At 40.4% G+C, this 23,368-nt stretch overlaps 2 protein-coding genes across 8 annotated transcripts in view; one reads left to right on the top strand and one right to left on the bottom strand.

The window, feature by feature from the left end:
- LOC111185348 (uncharacterized) overlaps nt 1-23,368 on the bottom strand; it is a 315,714-nt gene that overhangs the window by 248,908 nt on the left and 43,438 nt on the right. The gene's annotated exons all lie outside the window — the stretch shown is intronic.
- LOC111171140 (kynurenine/alpha-aminoadipate aminotransferase, mitochondrial) overlaps nt 184-23,368 on the top strand; it is a 38,003-nt gene continuing 14,818 nt past the window's right edge. Inside the window, exons 1-11 of one of the 2 annotated variants that reach the window (XM_089912698.1) lie at nt 184-613; nt 1,183-1,351; nt 2,527-2,659; nt 5,841-5,915; nt 11,134-11,343; nt 11,911-11,976; nt 13,216-13,298; nt 13,738-13,834; nt 15,057-15,118; nt 15,387-15,451; nt 16,753-16,859. In XM_089912698.1, the coding sequence (XP_089768824.1) occupies nt 547-613; nt 1,183-1,351; nt 2,527-2,659; nt 5,841-5,915; nt 11,134-11,343; nt 11,911-11,976; nt 13,216-13,298; nt 13,738-13,834; nt 15,057-15,118; nt 15,387-15,451; nt 16,753-16,859 (1,134 nt within the window). In that variant the 5' untranslated portion in view covers nt 184-546. The remainder of the gene's footprint in view (nt 614-1,182; nt 1,352-2,526; nt 2,660-5,840; nt 5,916-11,133; nt 11,344-11,910; nt 11,977-13,215; nt 13,299-13,737; nt 13,835-15,056; nt 15,119-15,386; nt 15,452-16,752; nt 16,860-23,368) is intronic. The other variant, XM_089912699.1, reaches the window with a different exon arrangement.

The raw sequence follows: 23,368 nt of genomic DNA, 5'->3' as shown, positions 1-23,368 counted from the left end.
GAGCAAACTGATGCCCAGAAAGATTAAGTACCTTGTGCAAAACACCCAGTGGTAAATCATTAAATGCGGCCTCCCGCACTGCCTGCGCCAACAAAGAGAGCAGGCTGCAGGCGCGTGGTCAGGACCCCAGCAGGACAGGCGGTCACGGGCGGGACGGGCTAAAGGCATACGAGGGCGGGGGCGGGATGGAGGGGCGTGTCAGGGGCGTGGCCGGAATCGAGGGGCGGGGCGGGGGGGGCGGGGCTGGGATGGAGGGGCGCGACAGGGGGAGGTACCAAAGGGAGTGGGGCGGGAGGGGCACGCATCCTAACCTGCCAGTGGACTTTGCCAGTCCTGCTACGCGCCAGGCCGGATCCTAACCAGGCTCTCGCGCAGCCAACAGCCGGGCCTTCGGCGGCCTCTCCTGGCTCCGCGCGCCAGACCACACGCGGGGGACAGCAGAGGTGGCCTTTCCAGGGCAGGAATTAGGGGGCAGGATTGACACGGATCCTTGGTTTTCCCAGGCTTCAACCACCTAAGGCGGGGCTTGCCGCTTGGAATCCGAGAATGAATTACACACGGTTCATCACGGCTGCGAGCGCGGCCAGAAAGCCTTCCGCCCTTCGAGTCATGGGTGAGTCCGGGCCCTGCTCTCCCACTGGAGGGGGCGGTCCCCGCAGAGCTGCTCCGGGCCGCCTGTGCCCGGCTCTGCGCAGACCTGGTACAGAAGGCGCGCTGGAACGGGCACGAGTGTGGGCCATCAGCAGTAGAGAGAGGGCAGGCCGCTGTGGACACGTCCTGCTTCGGCTCCAGAGGGCTCTTCCGGGCACAGGAGTCGGGGTTCGGCTCAGCGTGCGGGCGAGTGCGGAGTGGGGAGGGCGGGTTCGCCGGAGAGAGAGGGGTGCGCGCGGAGCCGGGCACGGAAGGGCCGAGTGGAAGCCCGTCTTCTGTTACTGTGACCCTTGGCTTGTCTGCCTGATCACTCCGCCTTCTTAGATGCACGTGTCTATTCCTTAGTTCCTCCACCGGTGAGGTCGGCCCACAAAAAAAGGCATCTTCTGTGTTTCTTTCGGACTAGCATTCTATCACTAGAAATCGTTACACTTTAAAGTTTTACTGACTTTAATGCAGCATGCTGAACCATCTCTGTTTAGGAAGGTCTTCACTGAAAGTGTTTCTTCTTCTCCTCCTTATTTGTTGTAGCTGAGATATTGGGCAAGTCATCGAAATCTGTCCTCTCCCTGGCGACTGGAGCACCAAACCCCAACACGTTCCCTTTCAAGTCTGCGGTTATCACCATAGACAACGGAGAGACCATCCAATTTGATGAAGAGATGATGAAGAGAGCACTGCAGTATTCTCAGAGTGCTGGGTACCGATCAGTAAATAATGTAACCTTGTTGGTTCATTTTCATGAGCAACATTCTACAGCCCTCTGATAAGAGTGATGTGTGCGTTTTTTAACTGGGTATTCAGCAGTGAGGAAGGTTTGGGGAAGAGTTTTAGAAGAAAAAATAATTGCAGCAATGATACTGAATGCCTAAGAGGCCAGGGACTGTTCTCAACCTTATACGACTAGGGGAGGGAGAGGTTTTAGGAAGGTGGTTCCATTTGAGCTGAGACTGGAATAAAAGACAGAGAGAGAATATAGCTAGGTGAATAAGCAGGGTAGGAGAAAGGAGGAAAAGGATGACCCAGCAAGCAGCCAGTTTAGGTCCCGGGGAAATTTTTTTTTTTTTTTTTTTGTGGTACGCGGGCCTCTCACCGCTGTGGCCTCTCCCGCCGCGGAGCACAGGCTCTGGACGCGCAGGGTCAGCAGCCATGGCTCACGGGCCCAGCCGCTGCGCGGCACGTGGGATCTTCCCGGACCGGGGCACGAACCCGTGTCCCCTGCATTGACAGGCGGACTCTCAACCACTGCGCCACCAGGGAAGCCCCTGGGGAAATTTTTTAATGATTATGTTCCCTTTCTAAACAGGCAGCTATGTAAACATGTTGCCCTCAGTTCAGATGTGTTTAATTTCATAAAGGCAAACTGGAACACATATTCAAGGCTTTCCTTAGCTGGTCTTCTTCCAGTGATAAAGCGTAACTTGCACAGTGTCTATGAATCATACTTTATCAAAGCCTGTTTGGTCTGTGATTGAAGAATAATGCATGTTGGGTGCATAAAAACTGTACTGTATATAATGTATACCTAGGCTTTTCTTTCCGTGATGCAAAGAACTTACTGAACCTGCACTTCTAGGTATCCTACAGAAATCTCCCTAAGGGAAACAAAAAATGAATTATGCAGTGAGAGCTCTAATGTAAAAGAAAAAGTACAGGCTTTGGAATGAGAAAGCTCTTTTAATCACCAACTGATTAACTTATGTGGATTTCTTAATCTCTAAGTCTGTTGCCTTGTCTTTTAAGTAAAGATATTAATATTGGCAAAAAGCATTTGAGGACCTTTAAAGTGCCTGCTATAAAGCCACCATTTAGTTCCTGTCTACTATTATTATGATTTTCACTACTGTCAATTTTTACATGCATTTTATGCTTTAGACTCCCAGAGCTGTTATCCTGGCTAAAACAGTTACAAGTAAAATTGCATAATCCTCCCACCATCCATTATCCACCCAGCCAAGGACAAATGGACATGTGTGTCACATGTGGCAGCCAAGAAGGTCTCTGTAAGGTAAGATTGGAAGGAAGGGCACCCGCGGGAAGCTTCAAATACTACATTCACCCATACAGCCATCTCTCCCTTAACCACAGAGCATCATGTTTTGTGGCCTACAAAGTCTTCCTTGTCTTCACCTAGAATCATAAATGGAACGTAAAGACATTCACCAACCTGATTTCTCTCTCTTTTTTTCACATCTTTATTGGAGTATAACTGCTTTACAATGTTGTGTTAGTTTCTGCTGTACAACAGTCAATCAGCCATATGCATACATACATCCCCATATCCCCTCCCTCTTGCCTCTCCCTCCCACCCTCCCTATCCCACCCCTCTAGGTGGTCACAGAGCACCGGGCTGATCTCCCTGTGCTATGCAGCAGCTTCCTACTAGCTATCTGTTTTACATTCGGTAGTGTGTATATGTCCATGGCACTTTCTCACCTCATCCCAGCTTCCCCTTCCCCACTCTGGGTCTTCAAGTCTGTTCTCTACATCTGCATCTTTATTCCTGCCCTGCCACTAGGTTCATCAGTACCGGTTTCTTTAGATTCCATATATATGCATTAGCATACGGTATTTATTTTTCTCTTTCTGACTTACTTCACTCTATATGACAGACTCTAGGTCCACCCACCTCACTACAAATAACTCAATTTTGTTCCTCTTTATGGCTGAGTAATATTCCATTGTATATATGTGCCACATCTTCTTCATACATTCCTCTGTCGATGGACATTTAGGTTGCTTCCATATTCTGGCTATTGTAAACAGTGCTGCAGTGAACATTGTGGTACATGTTCCTTTTTGAATTACAGTTTTCTCAGGATATATTCCCAGTAGTGGGATTGCTGGGTCGTATGGTAGTTCTATTTTTAGTTTTTTAAGGAACCTCCATACTGTTCTCCATAGTGACTATCAATTTACATTCCCACCAACAGTGCAAGAGGGTTCCCTTTTCTCCACACCCTCTCTGATGTTTATTGTTTGTAGATTTTTTGATGATGGCCATTCTGAATGGTGTGAGGTGATAACTCATTGTGGTTTTGATTTGCATTTCTCTAATGATTAGTGACGTTGAGCATCTCTTCATGTGCTTCTTGGCCATCTGTATGTGTTCTTTGGAAAAATGTCTATTTAGGTCTTCTGCCCATTTTTGGATTGTTTGTTTTTTTGATATTGAGCTGCATGAGCTGCTTGTATATTTTGGAGATTAATCCTTTGTCAGTTGCTTCATTTGCAACCTGATTTCTCTTAAACAGAGATCCCATCATCATTGACCCGGAGCTCTGAGTCATTAGGACAAGATTCCCGTTCAGGGAGAACTCAACCCCTACCTGCAGCTTAGTGAGCGCTGCTTACTTTCATCTGACTCAGAGATTCAGGCTAAATTTCAGTTTTGCTTGTGGCTATAACATTTCAGTGTATGACTTTTAAATTCTTTGAGGGTGTATCCTGATACTCCTGAGATGAAACGTCATTCCTTTGTGTGTCTGCTGGTGTCATCGTCTGTGCCGGCTGCCTCTTGTACCCTGACTCCCTCTTGGCTGTGCTTCTTCACATCTACGTATATGTCTGTGTCTGTGGCTGACTTCTCCTCTGGGTTACTTTCTCTCTCTCTTTCCCTCTCTCTCTCTCTCTCTGCCTCTCTCCTGGGTTCCAGGAACTCCACAGAGGTAACCACCACTGGGAGGTCCCCAGATAAAGAGACTGCATATATGGTTCTCAGTTTCATCTATTTTTTTCTTTTTTTTTTTCATGAAAAATTAGTCCTGGATAAGGAAGCTCTACATTCAGTCCTCACATCTAGATGAAAGGATGACTCTTGTTTATCTCAAACCAGAGTAGCTTTCTTGCTCTTCTTTCTTATGTAAATGTGAATGTTATAATCCAGTTAGTTTTAATGAATTTCAATTAAATTATTTTTACAGAATAAGGTATTAAAGTAAGACTTTATAATTTTCCTCCCCCTTCTTGGACTGAATTAGGAAAAATAAAAGGATTAGCTGCTGTTTGATTTTTTTTCTTGAAGAGAACCATTTGTGATGCTCCAGACTAGTAGGACAAAAAAGTTCTTTTCAGTGAAATTCTTTTCTTAGGAAGGGACATTATGTGCATTTTTTTTTTCCAGAAAGATGCAGAAGAAAGTTTCTTCTTTGTCTGTTGCAACATCAGTCATATCAAAGAGGAAGAGAGCACAGATGGCCAAATGCATCAGTAACTCACTGGCTTATAGCCATGCTTGTTCCAGAGGCCTCCTGGGAATCCAGTTTAATATTTCTCTCAGTTTGTTCTCCAGGATGGATATTATTTTAGGTGTCCGTGTCTCAGATAATAAACAGCCCTCCCTCCTCATTTAGGATATATGACTTTCTCATGTCCCAATGTATGTGATGAGGTTTTCATCTGATCCATGGATAATAATACGCAAGCCACCCAGTGATTTGTTTGGTCCTAGGAGGTCCTGTAAATCCTGAATCAATTAGAAACTTGTCAGAGGATGACACTGTCATAAAATGCAAAAAGCTCATAAGGAATATCCTAGACCAAATCAGGAAAGAAAAGTCCAATCTTCTGTCCCAATGTATAATGGCCATGCTGTTTATCAAGAGCTCTAGGTTGTTAAAATAATAGGGAGGAGAGGCGTGACCTGGGGACTGTGAAACATCACAGGGCAGGAAAGAATGATTCTGTGACTCGTGTAAGATTTAGTCAGAATGGTGGACTAGTATCTCCGTGAGGGTAAAAACCATGCCTTTAGGCTCATCATTTATCTCCATCCTTTACACAGGCCTGGCTTATAGCAAATATTTTAAAATTTTTCAGAAAAGGAATAAAAGGAATAAATAAATTTTAGGAGCCAAATCAGTTATGTTTTTTTTTTTCCAACCTAGAACGGAGGTTTGCAAACTGTGGCTTGAGAGCCAAGCCAGTCCTTGTCTGATTCTGTAAATAGAGTTTTATTGGAACTCAGCCACACCATCGGCTGACGTATTGTCTACAGCTTTCTCACCATAGAGGCAGAGATGAGTAGTTGCAATGGAGACACCAGGGCTCACATCCCATCTGGCATTTACAGAAAACTTGCCAACTCCTTCTCTAGAATCCTAGTGAGCCCAAACTAAAAAAAAGGGGGGGAGGTGTTTTCTAAGACTGGAAACCAGACTAATGAAGCCAACCTATGCTTCTTTTGTTAGGTATTTGAGATGATCGTTAATCCTGGAGATAATATCCTCGTAAATGAACCTATTTATTCAGGAACAGTTCATGCTGTGAGTACACATGTCTACAAAAGGCAACTCTCTTTCTTATAACAAATAAGAAACCACTGCACCTTGAGAATTCTCTGTCCACTGAAACATAAAATAGCATCTTCTTAAACAGGAGAATCATTAATATTTGCAAAATATGTGAAATGTTCCCTCTGCTTTATACATTTCTCCTTACAAGGTCTAAATGTAGAGGTGCTAAAATTGGGTCTTGCAAAATCATGTCCAAATTTGTTAATATTCCACCTGAAATGTGACTTAATTTACACAGACATGTTTTCACTACCACCTATATGACCACATGCGTAAGGATGGCCATATGTCAGTGTAGGATAACTGTACAGTAACATGGTACGATCAGGACTTTCCTCTCCAGTGTTAATTAACGGGACTCTAATATCCAGAACGAGGAATCGCATCACCTGCTCTGCTGTGCCCTGGTCAGAACACACCACTGTCGGGGGCACAATACTTTTGGGTCGATGTGAATACAGACTGGAGCACAGTCGGAGAAAAGCGACCAGAGTGAACAAAGAAATGGAAATAATACCATAGGTTGAATTGTTTTAGGAACTATGCTCTTTTCTGCAGAGAGAGAAGACTCCACAGGGGCATGAGAATTGTCCTCAAGTACATTAAAGCTAGCCATGTGACAGAGGAGTTAGATTTGTCTGTGCATGTTCTCAGGTTCATAGAACTTGAACCAAAGGGTGGAAACTACAGGGAAACAGTTTCAACTCAATGTAACAACTGTCTAACCATCAGCCTTACCAGTTCTCTGAGGAGAACGCACTGGCCATCACTGCAGGGGCTCAGAGTAACTCTCAATGGCCACCTGACATAAATGCTAGCAAAGTAATTCTGGCTTAGAGTAGGGGATTTAATGAGATGACCGCTATGCTCTACTGAATCTAACTTCATGGATTATCTTTTTTTTTAATTTAATATTATCTTTGTGAAAAATGAATATATATAGAAAGCAATTAGCTAGTCTTGATGAAAGGCATATTCCCTCAACACTCCCAAGTAGGGGTAAAAATATATTATAAACATTGCTTTTTCTAATGAGCAATCTGAAAAGGAAATTAAGAAAATTCCATTTGTAATAGCATCCAATAGAATAAAATATCTGGGAATAAATCTAACAAAATGGGTGAAAGACTTCCTCATTAAAAACTAAAAAACATTGCTGAAAGAAATTAAAGAAGATGCCAATAAACCGAAAGGCATCACCTTCTCCTGGGTTGGAAGACTTAATACTATTCAGCTGTCAATACTACCACAGCAATTTACAGATTCCATGCAATCCCTACCAAAATTCCAATAGCCTTTTTTACAGAAATATAAAAGCCAATCCTCAAATTCATTTGGGATTGGAAAGGGTCCAAATAGGCAAACCAATCTTGAAAAAGTGCAAAGTTAGAAGATTCTCAGTTCCCAATTTCAAAACTAACTGCCTTAATCTGCAGTAATCAAAACCGGCTGGTACTGGCATTAAGGATAGATACATATCCCAATGGGATAGAATTGAGAGTTCAGAAATAAACCATACAGCTGTGACCAACTGATTTTGACAAGGGTACCAAAACCATTCAACAGGAAAAAAAAAAAGTCTCTTCAACAAATTTTGCTGAGATAACTGTATTTCCACGTGCAAAAGAAAGAAATTGGACCCTCACCTCATGCCATATAAAGATGTAACTCAAAATGGATCAAACATTTAAATTAAGAGCTAAAACTATAAACTCTTAGAAGAAAACATAAGGCAAATCTTCTTGACCTTGGATTTGGCACTATTCTTAGATATAACAACAAAAATACAAGCAACAACAAAAATATAGATAAACTGGACTTCATCAAAAATTAAACTCTTTTGAGCGTCAAAGGGCATTATGAAGAAAGTGAAAAAACAGCCTACAGAGTGGGAGAAAATACATGCAAATCATATATATGGTAAGAGTTCAATATCCAGAGTATATAAAGACCTCCTACAATTAAAATACAAAGAAATTAATTTAAAAATAGACAAGGGGTGCTTCCCTGGCGGTGCAGTGGTTGAGAGTCCGCCTGCCGATGCAGGGGACATGGGTTTGTGCCCCGGTCTGGGAATATCCCACATGCCGCGGAGCGGCTGGGCCCGTGAGCCATGGCCGCTGAGCCTGCGCGTCTGGAGCCTGTGCTCCGCAACAGGAGAGGCCACAACAGTAAGAGGCCCGCGCACCGCAAAAAATAATAATAATAATAAAAATAGACAAAGGACTTGAATAGACATTTCTGCAAAGAAGATATATAAATGGCCAGTAAGTATATGAAAAGATGCTCAACATCACTAGTCATTAGAGAAATGAAAGTCAAAACCATAGTGAGATACTACTTCACACCTACTAGCATGACTATTATTTTTTTAATGGAATATAGCAAGTAATGGTGAATATGTAGAGAAATTGGAACCGCAGTACATTGCTGGTGGAAATGTAAAATGGTGCAGCCCCTGTGGAAAACAGTTTATCAGTGCCTCAAAAAATTAAACATAGAATTACCGTGGACACACAAATTCCACTCCTAGTATGTACCCAAAAAGATTTGAAAACTGGGGCTCAAACAGAAACATAAACGTTCATAGCAGCATTATTCACAATAGCCAAAACATGGAGCAGCCCAAGTGTACATCAATGCATGAATAAAATGTGGTCCATTCACACAATGGAATATTATTCAGCCAGAAGAAGGAAGGAAGTTCTGACACCTGCTACAACATGGATAAACCTTGAAAGCACTATGTCAAGTGAAAGAAGCCAGACACAAAAGGACACATATTGTATGATTCCACTTGTACAAAATATCTGAAATAGGCAAACTCATAAAGACGGAAAGTTGCTTAGTGGTTACCAGGGGCTGAGGGAGGGGGAAGTGGGGAGTTATTGCTTAATGATACAGGGTGTCTGTTTGGAGTGATGAAAAGATTTTGGAAATTAATAGTGACGATGGATGCACACACTGTGAATGTAATTAATGCCACTGAGTCGCACACTTTAAAATGGCAAATTTTTGTTATTTACATATTTTGCCATAATTTTAAAAACTAAAGTAATTACCTTTTCTTGGCGACTGGATACTAATTGTTAATTATTTTCCTAAACTCCTAAGTCATAAGATTACACAATGCCTATAAATATAAAATTTTTGTCTATGTAAACAGCACACATACGCACACATTTTCACACACCCAAACAGAGACCAACGCTAGGCTGTGACGGAATATGCCGACGGTTCATGTGTGTTTATCTCATGGTCCAATATTGACTTCTTTTATTGCATGTTTATGTGATTTCTAAGTCTAAGACCTTTTAAATTTACCATAAGTGGGGTCTGGATTATTCTCAGTGCATAATTCTACATTTGACTGCTAAGAAAACTGTTTGCTTATCCTTTGAAAATATTTTTTCTGAGAACTTCACTCAGTTACTGCTATTTTTTTAATTTTTATTGAAATATATTGTATTTGATTTACAAAGTTGTGTTCATTTCAGATGTACACCAAAGTGATTCAGTTATACATATATATGTATAACTTTCAGATTCTTTTCCATTATAGGTTATTACAAGACACTGAGTATAGTTCCCTGTGCTATACAATAGGTTCTTGTTGGTTACCTATTTTATATATAGTAGTGTGTATATGTCAGTCCCTAACTCCTAATTTATCCCTCCACTCCTCTTTCCTTTTGTAGCCAGAAGTTTCTTTTCTATGTCTGTGTGTGTCTATTTGTTTTGTAAATAGGTTCATTTGTATCATTTTATTAGATTCCATATATAGGCAATATTATATGATATTTGTATTTCTCCATCTGACTTACTTCACTTACTATGATAATCTCTAGATCCATCCATGTTGCAGAAAATGGCATTATTTCAATCTTTTTATGGCTAATATTCCATTGTGTATATATGTGTGTGTGTGTGTGTGTGTGTGTGTATGTATATACATACATACATATACATACCACATCTTTATCCATTCATCTGTCAATGGACACTTAGGTTGCTTCCATGTCTTGGCTATTGTAAATGCTGCTGCAATGAACATTGGGGTGCATGTGTCTTTTAGAAGTATGGTTTTCTCCAGATATATGACCAGGAAGGGGACTGCTGGATCACAAGGTGAACCTCCATACTGTTCTCCATAGTGGCTGCACCAATTTACATTCCCACCAACAGTGTAGGAGAGTTCCCTTTCCTCCACAACCTCTCCAGCATTTATTATTTGTACACTTTTTGATGATGGCCATTCTGACTGGTGTGAGGTGGTACATCATTGCAGTTTTCATTTGCATTTCTCTAATAATTAGTAACATTCAGCATCTTTTCATGTGCCTGTTGGCCATCCGCATGTCTTCTTTGGAGAAATGTCTATTTAGATTTTCTGCCCAATTTTGGAGTGGGTTGTTTGGGTTTTTTTTGATATTGAGCTGTCTGTATATTTTGGAAATTAATCCCTTTTCGGTTCCATTGTTTGCAAATAGCTTCTCCATTCTGTAGGTTGTCTTTCCATTCGTTGATGATTTCCTTTGCTTGTTACTTATTAAGTTCCGATTTTTTTCTTTATGTTTGTCCACAGACATAAAACATAATAACACAAACCTTTCATAAAACAATGTCTATAAACAAGGCCACTACTTGTGTCTTCAGCCTTTGCAATCGGTACAGTATACTATCCACATGCCTTGGTGAGCCACTGCCCTGACGCTCCTTGGTTCCCCAGCACCACCCTGGCTCCCCTGGTCCCTCTCCTAAGACCAACCTGAACACCCCATAGTACAGAGCCAATGCTGGCATGGTAGGGGGCCTCCAGGACCCCATTCCAACCTGCTCTGTATCTGATGTGCCCATGCTACACCACCTGTCCAATATTTTGAATATCACCTCTGCTTATAACTATTTTATGTATTAGCACCATAGATGCTTTATAAGATTAATTTACTTTGTCAAAAAACATTCCTTAATAAACACCTATTTTATGAACCAGTTCTAACCATAATTATAAAGATAACGCACTGTGGGCGTAGAGCTGAGTGCAGGTTTGTGTTTAAGGGTATAAATGGTAACAGCTTTTTGTTTAAGGGTATAAATGGTAACATTCTCCTTAGTGTAAGAACCAGTGACACTGATATTTTGTATCAAGTCTGAGTCTCTGGCTTTGTTTTCTCTTTGTACTGGACAGCTGCAACCCCTGGGCTGCAACATGATTAATGTTTCCAGTGATGAGCACGGGATTATTCCAGACTCCCTCAGAGAAATACTCTCCAAATGGAAACCAGAAGATTCAAAGAACCCTGAGAAAAACACCCCCAAATTTCTTTATACTGTCCCAAATGGCAACAACCCTGCCGGGAACTCATTAACAACTAACCGCAAAAAGGAAATCTATGAGGTATTTTCAAAGAATGTGTTCCGTGGCTGTGTTCTTGTTTTGTTCTGACCCTTTAGAAGAGCGCTCTGCAAGTTCCTTCTCATTACCCCTTGCTCTCAAGGAAGATGATTTTTAATAAAAGGAAGTCATCTATGCCAGGGTCGCCATGAATTTAAATTCAAGAAACTATTACACTTGTTGACTATGAGATTTTTCTTTCCCTTTAATTGATATTTTCATTGAAGGAAATGTTACTCTTGGTGTGATGTTAAACTCTATGAGGCTATATAATAATTGGCCCCAAGTTTGATTTTCATTATTTTATGTTTGTACTTTCAACCTGTCCCTTCCCTTTCCTACTTCTTGTCATTTCAGGTTACAAAGACATTCCTTTAAAACAGGAGGCAGGCTCCTTTTGTAAAGTCTCCTCTAGGTAGCTGAACATGATGCCTAAGATTTTCACTATAAACACTGTTCTAAAATCACATATTAAGCTACACAGAAACAAGTACAAAGAACTATGATTCCAAGTGATTTTCATCTTCGGGCGCTCTGAAGAAATAAATATGCTCCTTTAACCTTTTTTAGCTCGCAAGAAAATACGACTTCCTCATCATAGAAGACGATCCTTACTATTTTATGCAGTTCAACAAGGTAAGTGCAGTGTCAACTCAGCCCACAATCAGCAGACAAGTGGCTGTAAGTTACTGTGCTGATGTGAGTTTAGCCGGGCTGCCGAGCATTTTCATCTCTGGTATTACTGCTCTTTCCAGAAATTCCTTTCCTTTAGAATAGCGGCTGGCTCTCTGTGCCAGGCACGTGGAGGGTCGAGTGAGTCAAGGGTGAGGGTCGTCTGGACTCCAAATCCAGGTCGTGGCTCCTTAGACATCGTGCCAGGGTTACGGAGTGGGTGTCTCCTTGGGTGTCAACCTCAGTCTCTCGGGGGTGGCTGACTGGCGGAGGACTTGGGAGGCGTGTCCAGGCAGAAGGAGAAGGATGGCCGCGCTCGGTCATGAGGCGGTGGTGGGCAGAGGAGGGGCGTTCCTAGCATCATGCTGCCCACTCGCCATCCCTGTCACTTAGGGTCGGGGACTTTCCTGCAGAATCATGGGCTTTTAGATCCTTTCCCACTATATATGTACACCACTGTCCACGAGCATGGTTTCCTAGGAGACAACAGTAGTGGTACAGACTCCCAATGCCCAATTCCGCAAAATCCAACACTGTATTTGCTCTCAGGGCTGCACAGAACAAACACACGCACTCAATCCCCACTCTATATCTACGGAGAAGAAACAGAACTCTTGGCTTTTTATCTAGTTTGCCTGAATACCATGTCTGCCTGCCGCCCACCTTCAACACGACCATGGCCCCCTTTCTTGTTGGCATTTACGTTTGAAGTAAATATGGAAGTTTCAGCATTGCAGACCGACTACACTGCTCGTCTTCACTTGCACCTTTGTTTTGTTTCTAGTTGGTCTAAGGCTCAGCATCTCTTCCTAAACAGCCCTGAATGCTGACGGCCCTCTTCGCTTTAGTCTTTTCCAAACTAGTTTTTCTTGAATCCTTCCTCGAAATCTGTTCATCCTGGATCTCAAGCCTTGGGACAAGGAGGTCCTGTGTGAGGTTCCTCTAAACTCACAGGAGTGGCAGCGTGAGCAAGTGCGAGGACATGTGTGTGTGTTTGGCAGAAAAGCCGTGAAGATCGGCAGATACGAATAGAAGAACGTGCATCTCTGGTTCTTACTCCATTTCAAAGGCTGAGATGAAGACAAGGAAAAGGATGTTTGTCCTACTGTTCTCCAAATCCATTCCTCCCCAGTCTCTACACAAAGTAGGGATACGGTCTCTAACAGACTTCCCAAACCAACAGTATTTTTCTTCCATTTCAAGCCCCGGGCACCGACTTTTCTCTCCATGGACGTTGATGGGCGTGTCATCCGAGCTGACTCTTTTTCCAAAGTCCTGTCCTCTGGGTAAGGCCCTGGCTGTGCCTGCAGGCTGCATCTAAAGGTGACAGAGGCTGCACCTCAGCATCTTTTACTGCAAACAGTTCTCATTTAAGATACTTGTATTCCCATTTGATTTTATCTATTAATAACAGGCTTTTCTACCAATCCTTCCGAGTGGTCAAAGATACTTGGCCGTTAAGCTATAGCTTAGTGGGGACTGGTCAGGTTTTTGGTTGCATATATGAAACAGCACATTTAGAAATACCTGGTCAGATATGCATTCTATTTTAACTGTACAATTTAATTTAAATGTGTATTTTAAATAAGAAGTTGTTTTATTAGAATGTGTTAACTGTCTAGGTCCATTTGTCCCCAGGTCGCAACTTTCTTCCCCATGAAATCACTAATATGGTATTAATTGTTAATGCAGGGTTGGTACTGTGACTTTTCTCTCTTTGTGCAGGTTGCGAATAGGGTTTATAACTGGTCCAAAGCCCTTGATCGAGAGAATTGTTTTACACACAGAAGTTTCAACAATGCACACCAGCACTTTCACTCAGGTAGGAATTTTTTGAATCAGATCATAAAATAAAACAGATGTTGGCAAATATGACTGAGTGAACATGGCAGAGAGAGAAATCACTGATTGCATCTCTAGATCCGCATGGACTGAATTAGGAGACCACACACAGCAGATGTTTGCTCTAAATAGCAAAAGAGATTGGAATGGACCTGGTGCTGTTTCACAGTGTAGACCAAACTCCTTGAAGGTCAGAGATCTTCTTATTCAGCTGTGTCCTGGCATCTAGCCCAGGAATCCCATAAAAACTGCGTTGGACTCAACAGGGCGGAAGAGGTTTGGTGAAGTAACACACTGTTAGCTTCGTTGTCCTGGAATCTGAGAGCAAGGGTTCAAACCCGTGTGGTGGCCCGATGTCTGCCTTCACTGCCCATGTGCTAAGCTCCCTACAAACAGCGGCTGGAATGTATTTTAACTAAAATACAGTAAAATTATTTTTGGAGAATGTATAAATTTCTTTACAAGCTTTGAGAAATTACTGGACCCATCCCTAAGGCAACCCTGAGAATCAGACCTTAAGGACAGAACTGCTACCTAAGAACGCAAAAGGGGTAGTTTATGTAGAATGGACATTTCTTTGACATTATACATTCCACAAAGTGCAGATATCCCATGTTTTATCAAGTTGGGGGCTTTTTCTATATTTTCTGTATCTGTTAGCAACCAAATTTCACTATCCATTTAGAACATTTAGGACTTTCATTCTGGATACAAAAATCTCTAAATATATTGTATAACTTCCTATATAGACTGTATGTGTTTTATAGTTAGAGACCATCCAGGGCGGCAGCTTTTGGGTGGATCTGGGGCTGGACAGTCTGACCTAAGTCCAGGCTCTGTGATGAGCAGTGACTGCAGGAAAGTTAATTTCACCTTGTGCCTCATTCTCTTTATCAGTAGAGTGGAAATAATGACCTGCCTAATAAGGGTATTACAAAGATTAACTTAGCTGAAATATATTCATATGGTACAGCAGTTTCCAGCACACAGCAAGGACCATATAAATATTTTGTTATTTTTACTATTATTGTTGTCATTGTTATTAATCAACGTTGTTATAAGTCGCTGACCCTATAAGGCTTCGTGCAGGTTGTTGCACCTTCTTAGGGTCGTTTGCACATAATCAAGAGTGATTTGCTGTTACGTTTGGCAAAAAAACACATTTTAGAGGATGAACCTTATAACTCTCTCATCCCTTTTAGCTGCTGGTATCACAGCTTCTACACCAATGGGGAGAAGAGGGCTTCCTGGCTCATGTAGAGAGGTACTGTATTTTAGGTTCCATACTTTATATAGAAATGGACTTTGCTCTATTAATTTTCACTTTTGAATTATTCCAAAATAATGGAAAGCCCACAATGGTAAAAATGTTTACCATCAGACAGGTCAAATAAATACGCTCTCTTTCCTCATCAAGAATTCAACATTTTCATCAAGATAGAAAATAGATTCTTACAGAATGGACTCCAGAGCCTTTTAATTTCTGCAATCAATGTACTAAACACATCCTTTGCATTTTATTGTTCTTCTAGGGTTATTGATTTCTATAGGAAGCAGAGGGATGCATTACTGGCAGCTGCAGACAAGTGGTTAAGTGGTGAGTGGAACTTACATCCTGTCCTGGGATGAACAGTAGCCCTTATATGAGTGAGTGATACACACCACAGAGTATTGTTAATAACCCTGGGGAAGGAAACAGGGTCCAGGAGTATTCTTGTCAAGAAAATGTTACCCTATGAATGATCTCAGAAGTAAGAGCACAAACCCCGGCACGATTCTACGCATTTCTACTATAACTGAGTGCTGCAAAGTAACTGTGGTTTGAAGAAAAACGACCAGTTAGTCTAACAATCAACCAGCAATAACCTACTTAAAGTTAAATAATACCTGTACTCAAAAGGTTTTCAAAATTTTCCTCCAAATAGAAGAGGAATTGTGAAATCAACAACATACTCCTTTATTGACTCTATAAAGACAAAACAGTACAATCTAAGGCAGGTTTCTCATTACAGACAATTTGCCTTTTAATCATTAACCTCATTTATCTAATATTTTCTATTGCTAATTTGATTTCAGAATGGTTTAGATTTAATTTTCTATTAAGGAAGAAAGTAAAATGAATTGCATGGCATTAATTACACCACTAAAAATGCCTTTGGCAAGAATAACGGTAAATACAAAGTATTCACTTCTTATTTCCCTCATATCTTTTTCCCTACATAGTCCTGGTAAAAACACAATTACTATCTTTTTGATAAGAGTACTATTCTACCACTTCCTATAGTGAAGTTGAAAAAAAGGCTTTAATCAACATCAAGGTTTTTTTTTTTTAAAAGGTAATAATCAAAATCAAAATAATTATTCTTCCTTCTTGGTTTCTCTATCCTTATGTTCAATGAAGCATAAAGCCTACCAATGACCAGAATTTCTTAATTTTATGTACTCCTTTCATAATTAACTACATTCTGATAAAAACTTCAATTCATTAGACTTATGAACAATTACATAAATGATAGGATTTATTGAAACACTAGAAGCCTCTAGAAAGAGTTGAGGAATCCGCTCCTAAAACTGAAAGAGCCATGTTCGGCTTAGGGGCAATTCTAAGGAAGGGTGGTGGGCATGGCACTGGATTTCCCGCACTGCCCTGAGACCCACTAAAATCATAAATAAACACACGAGTCCCCTCTCTCCCTTTCAAACCCTCACCTTACTTTTTAAAATAAAACCCAGAGCATCAGTTTTCAGAACTCATAAAACTATATTTTTAAAAATGCTATCACTGAAGGAACTTTTTTGGAAACACTAGTTTATAGTTACTGCAATTTGTCATTTCAGCGATATAGTTGACATCATCAAAAATGGTCTCGGGAAATATTTCTTCTCTTTTGTTTGTAGGTTTGGCAGAATGGCAAGTTCCTACTGCTGGAATGTTTTTATGGGTTAAAATTAAGGGCCTTCATGATGTAAGAAAACTGATTGAAGAGAAAGCCTTTAAGAAAGAGGTAAAACAGGAAGAAAAGCTACATTTTTTCTTTAAAGTAATATCTTAATAAAATGGCGAGAGATGTTTATCACTGCCCACCAACCCAAGGCATAATGTTTGCCTATCAGATGCATTAACTCCTTACTAAGAACATAATAGATTTTGGGTTACGGAATTAGTCTCCTGGTCTAAACCAGGGGAAATACAGTCATTCAGCTCAGCTACTGATTAGCTTAGTGGCTAAGAGCACACTCTCTGGAGGCACGTCCTTGGGTGTGAATCCCAGCTCCAGCCCTGCCCTTATATGTGGCGTTGGGTAAAATGCAGATAATAAGAAGCTCTCCCTCTTAGGGTTGCTATGATGATGAAAGCAATCAATATGGATAAAGTACTTAGACCAATACCTGGCACATAGTAAATGCTTGATGAGTATTAGCCAGTAATATTTTTTATTATTTTTAAAAAATTTTTATTGGAGTATAGTTGATTTACAATGTTGTGTTAGTTTCAGGTGTATAGCAAAGAGATTCAGTTATACATATACATATATCCACTCTTTTTTAGATTCTTTTCCCATATAGGCCATTACAGAGTATGGAGTAGAGTTCCCTGTGCTATACAGTAGGGCCTTATTAGTTATCTGTTTTATATATAGTAGTTGTATATGTCAATCCCAAACTCCCAATTTAACCCTCCTCCCCTTACCCACTGGTAACCATAAGCCATTAGTATTAAAATAAAAGGATTTTTTTCCTGATTAGGAAAGTAAAGCATACTCATGGTAACATGATTCTTCATTAAAGCATACTGAAAATTTTTTAAACAGCCCATAATTTTACCACCCAGATTTTATGACCATTTGTGAAATATTTTCTTGAACAGCTTGTATATATCTAGTAGTTTGTCTATGAAATTGTTTTTTTATGAAAGTATAATGCTTTACAATATTACATTAGTTTCAGGTGTACAACATAGTGATTCAATATTTTTAACAATTAGACTCCACTTAAAGTTATTATAAAAAATTGGTTATATTCCCTGTGCTGTACAATATCTCATTGGATCTTCTTTATTTTATACATAATAGTTTGTACCTCTTAATCCTCTACCCCTGTCGTGCCCTTCCCCCTTCCCTCTTCCCACTGGTAAGCACCAGTTTGTCTCTATTATGTGTCTCTTTCTTTTTGTTTATTCATTTTATTTTTTTAGATTCTGCATATAAGTGCATATTTGTCTTTCTCTGACTTATTTCACTAAGCATAATACCCTCCAAGTCCATCCATGTTGTCACAAATGGCATTATTTCATTCATTTTATAACTTTGTGTATCACATCACTATATATATATATATATATATATATATATATATATATATATATCACATATTCTTTATCCATTCATCTGTTGATGGGCACTTAGGTTGTTCCATATCTAGGCAATTATAAATAATGCTGAAATGAACACTGGGGTGCATGTATCTTTTTTTTTTTTTTTTTTGTGGTACGTGGCCTCTCACTGTTGTGGCCTCTCCCGTTGCGGAGCACAGGCTCCGGACGCGCAGCCTCAGCGGCCATGGCTCACCGGGCCTAGCTGCTCCGGGGCATGTGGGATCTTCCCAGACCAGGGCACGAACCCATGTCCCCTACATTGGCAGGCGGACTCTCAACCACTGCGCCACCAGGGAAGCCCCAAGCATGTATCTTTTTTAATTAGCGTTTTCATTTTCTTTGGACATATACCCACAAGTGGAATTGCTGGGTCATATGGTAGTTCTATTTTTCGTTTTTTGAGGAACCTCCATACTATGTTCCATAACGCTTCACCAATTTACCTTCCCACCAACAGTTTACAAGGGTTCCCTTTTCTCTGCATCCTCGCCAGCGTTTGTTATTTGTTGTCCATTTGCTGGTTGCTATTTTAATAAGCGTGACGTGGTACCTCATTGTGCTTTTGATTTGCACTGATGACTAATGGTTAATGACTGGCGTTAATCCGATGATTAATGACGCAGAGCATCTTTTCATGGGCTTTTTAGCCACCTGTACGTCTTCTCTGGAAAAACGTACATTCAGGTTTGTGCCCATTTTTTAATCGGGTGGTTTGCTTGTTTGATATGGCTGTGCAATTATTTTACAGGATGAAAATTACACAGAAAAGTTTATATCCTGCTTTTTTCACTTAAAATTAGCCCACAAGGATTTCTAATTTTTTTTCTCCTTTTATACTTAAATCATGTCTACTTAGATTTCATTCAGAGGCACTAATTAAGCTGAGACATCTAAATATGCTTCTGTGTAGCTTTCCAATTTAGCAAATCAATCAACCATTCTCCATTAATTAATTCCTTTATCATGTTCGTCACTCTTTTGTAAACACCAAGATCTGTTTCTAGGATCACTTTTGTCTTGAGGCAGTGAGTACAAAGAACAGATCGTGTTGTTGTTGGCAAACTCCTGTGCTAGAGCATAAAAGACAGTCTAGAGGTCAGAGCTGAGAACTGGCTGCCTGGACCGGCGAGCCAATCCATTCCCCTGGGAAAGTCACTCATTCCCTGTAATCATCATACTTGACCGCAGGACTCATGCTTTATTAGTTGTCTTAATGCTAATAACAGCACATAGAAAGCGCTTAATAAATACTTAAATGACTTAACTCATATAAGTGCATTTTAGTACAATAAATCAATTTTATTACATTTTCTTTGCTTTGTTATCACTGCCATTATTATTCACAATATTTGATAAGTGGCTATTTGTTTGTATCCCTGAGCTAGGAGATAAGGATACAGGCTTCATATTTTATTATAGTTTTTTCAGTTCCTTTTATTTATTCCATATACCCTGTTGCATGGACCTTCAACTTTTCTAAATAATCTCTATCTTTAACACAACTCTCTTAACCCAGATTTTGGTCACCTTGCAAGATTATTACCACTCCCTCCTTCTCCACAGAAACTTGCTTCTGGCACATCCCTAAACTGTTCCCCAATGTTGGTAGAAATGACAGTTTTCATTTCATTGTTAATCAGGAAAAAAAAAAAAAAAACCTCATCTTCAGCCTTGAAATTTTCTCCCCAGAATGCCCCCAAATCATTTCATTCCCAGCTCACCTAACTTCAACAACCAAGGGCCAGATTTACACCATGAAAACACAAGCAGTTTCTTAAAGTTCTGAATATCATGATTTTACTAGACAACAATCTCAAAGACTTAACACAATCCAGTCACAACCCAGTTCTGACTCACGCACAGTTTTCAAAGATGTGGTCTACAGGCTCCTCTGCTCCTGCCGTGAGTCAGAGACCCAGGTTCCTGCCACCTTCTTGCTCTGAGTTTTTCAACACACGGATCCATGATGACCGCAGCATTGAGGGCATGGTGGGTCACACAGGGAGACGTTCCGGGCCAGGCCAAGAAGTAGCACCACAACTTCCCCTCTCCTGGCTAGGATTCAATCACGCAACCACAGGCATCTAGAAAGAGGCTGCGGACAGTGTGTTTTCATGCACAGGAAGCAGGAGACACATGCTCTGGGGTAGCGAGCTGTTGGCCACAGAAGTCACCAAGAAGAGCAGGTGTCCCACCGTTTTGACACCATTACCTATCATTTTTATTCCTTCACTCTATGTATTAAGTGTTTCCACCTCTATGAGTGACCAATTTTCTTTGCACCTCGGGGACACTACACTCTGTATCTTCTCCCTGACAGACTCTTCCCCTACTTTTTGCTTGGCCTATGCCTACTTATCTTTCAACTCCAGGCTGAAAGGTCACCCCCAAATCTGATAACTCTACAAGGGGATTTAGCACTGATTGATTTGCAGATGTTGAAAAATCCTTGCATCCCTGGGATAAATCCCACTTGATCATGGTGTATGATCTTTTTGATGTGTTATTGGATTCGGTTTGCTAGTATTTTGTTAAGGATCTTTGCATCTATGTTCATTAGTTATATTGGCCTGTAACTTTCTTTTCTTGTGGCGTCTTTGTCTGATTTTGGTAGTGGGGTGATAGTGGCCTCATAGAACGAGTTTGGAACCGTCCCTTTCTCTGCAATTTTTTGGAATAGTTTCAGAAGGATAGGTGTTAACTCTTCTCTAAATGTTAGATAGAATTTACCTGTGAAGCCATCTGGTCCTGGACTTTTGCCTGTTGGGAGTTTCTAACTCACTGGTTCAATTTCAGTGCTGGTAACTGCTCTGTGCATATCTTCTCTTTCTTCGTGCTTCAGGTTTGGAAGGTTGTACCTTTCTCAGAATCTGGCCATTTCTTCTAGGTTGTCCATTTTATTAGTATATACTTGCTTGTAGTAGTCCCTTATGGTCCTTTATATTTCTGTGGTGTTGGTTGTAACTTCTTTTCATTTCTGACTTTACTGAGTTGGGCCATCTCCCTTTTTTTCTTTCTTTTTTTTTTTTTTTATGGTACGCGGGCCTCTCACCGTTGTGGCCTCTCCCGCTGTGGAGCACAGGCTCCAGACGCACAGGCTCAGCGACCATGGCTCACGAGCCCAGCCGCTCCACGGCATGTGGGATCTTCCCGGACCGGGGCACGAACCCGTGTCCCCTGCATCGGCAGGTGGACTCTCAACCACTGCGCCACCAGGGAAGCCCTCCCTTTTTTTCTTGATGAGTCTGCCTCAAGGTTTATCAATTTTGTTTATCTTTCCAAAGAACCAGCTTTTAGTTTCATTGATCTTTTCTACTGTCTTCTTAGTCTCTATTTAATTTATTTCTGCTCTGATCTTTATGACTTCTTTCCTTCTATTAACTATGGGTTTGGTTTGTTCTTTCTCTAGTTGCTTTAGGTGTAAGGTTAGGTTGTTTATTTGGGATTTTTGTTGTTTCCTGAGGTATGATTGTATTGATATAAACTTCCCTCTTGGAACTGCTTTTGCTGCATCCCATAGGTTTTAGATACTTGTGTTTTCATTTTCATTTACCTCTAGGTATTTTTGATTTTCTCTTTAATTTCTTCAGTGATCTATTGGTTGTTTAGTAGCATATTGTTTCGCCTCCACATGTTTGTGTTTTTTGAGTTTTTTTCAATACCCACACATCAATCCATGTGATATACCACATTAACAAATTGAAGAATAAAAACCATATGATCATTTCAATAGAGGCAAGAAAAGCTTCTGATAAAATGCAACATTCATTTATGATAAAAACTCTCCAGAAAGTGGGTATAGAGAGAACACACCTTAACATAATAAAGGCTGTATATGAAAAACCCACAGCTAACATCATACTCAATGGTGAAAATCTGAAAGGATTTCTTCTAAGGTTAGGAACAAGACAAGGATGCCCCACTCGCCACTTTTATTCAACAAAGTCTTGGAAGACCTAGACACAGCAATCAGAGAAGAAAAAGAAATAGAAGGAATCGAAAGTGGAAAAGAAGAAGTAAAACTGTCACTGTTTGCCGATGAGATGATGCTATACATAGAAAATCCTAAAGATACTACCAGAAAACTACTAGAGCTCATCAATGAATTTGGTAAAGTTGCATGATACAAAATAAGTACACAGAAATTTGTTGCATTTCTATACACTAACAACAAAAGAGCAAAAAGAGAAATTAAGGAAAAAATCCCATTTACCATCACATCTAAAATAATAAAATACCTAGGAATAAACCTACCTAAAAAGGCAGAAGACCTGTACTTGGAAAACTGTAAGATGCTGATGAAAGAAATTGAAGACAACACAAACAGATGGAAAGATATAGTATGTTCTTGGATTGGAAAAATCAATATTGTCAAAATGCCTTTACTCTCCAAGGCCAACTACAGGTTCAATGCAATCCCTGTATCAAATTACCAATGGCATTTTTCACAGAACTAAAATAATTTTAACATGTGTATGGAAACACAAAAGACCCCTAACAGCCAAAGCAGTCTTGAGAAAGAAGAATGGAGCTGGACGAGTCACATTCCCCGACTTCAGACTATACTACAAAGCTGCAGTAATCAAAACAGTGTGGTACTGAAACAAAAACAGAAATATAGACCACTGGAACAGGAGAGAAAGCCCAGAAATAAACCCATGCACCTATGGCAAATTAATTTACAACAAAGGAAGCAAGAAAATACAGTGCAGAAAAGACAGTCTCTTCAGTAAGTGTTGCTGGGAGAACTGGACAGGTACATGTAAAAGAATGAAATTAGAACATTCTCTAACACCATAAACAAAAATAAATTGAAAATGGCTTACAGACCTAAATGTAAGACTGGATAATACAAAACTACAGCAAAACAGGAAGAACACTCCTTGACATAAATCACAGCAATATCTTTTTCATTCTGTCTCCTAGATTAATGGAAATAAAAACAAAAATAAATAAATGGGACCTACTTAAAACCTTTTGCACAGCAAAGGAAAGCATAAAAAAAAAAAAAAGGCAACCTACAGAATGGGAACAAATATTTGCAAATGATGCGATTGACAAGAGATTAATTTCCAAAGTATACAAACAGCTCACACAGCGCAATATCAAAAAAGAAAACAACCCAATCCAAAATTGGGC

This window comes from Delphinapterus leucas, chromosome 6 (assembly GCF_059928025.1).
Source record: "Delphinapterus leucas isolate spDelLeu-1000000601 "Yukka" chromosome 6, BTC_Dleu_Yukka2, whole genome shotgun sequence".
Classification (NCBI taxonomy): Eukaryota; Metazoa; Chordata; class Mammalia; order Artiodactyla; family Monodontidae; genus Delphinapterus; species Delphinapterus leucas.
Note: the sequence above shows the minus strand (reverse complement) of the source record. Positions and strands in the feature narration are given on the sequence as shown.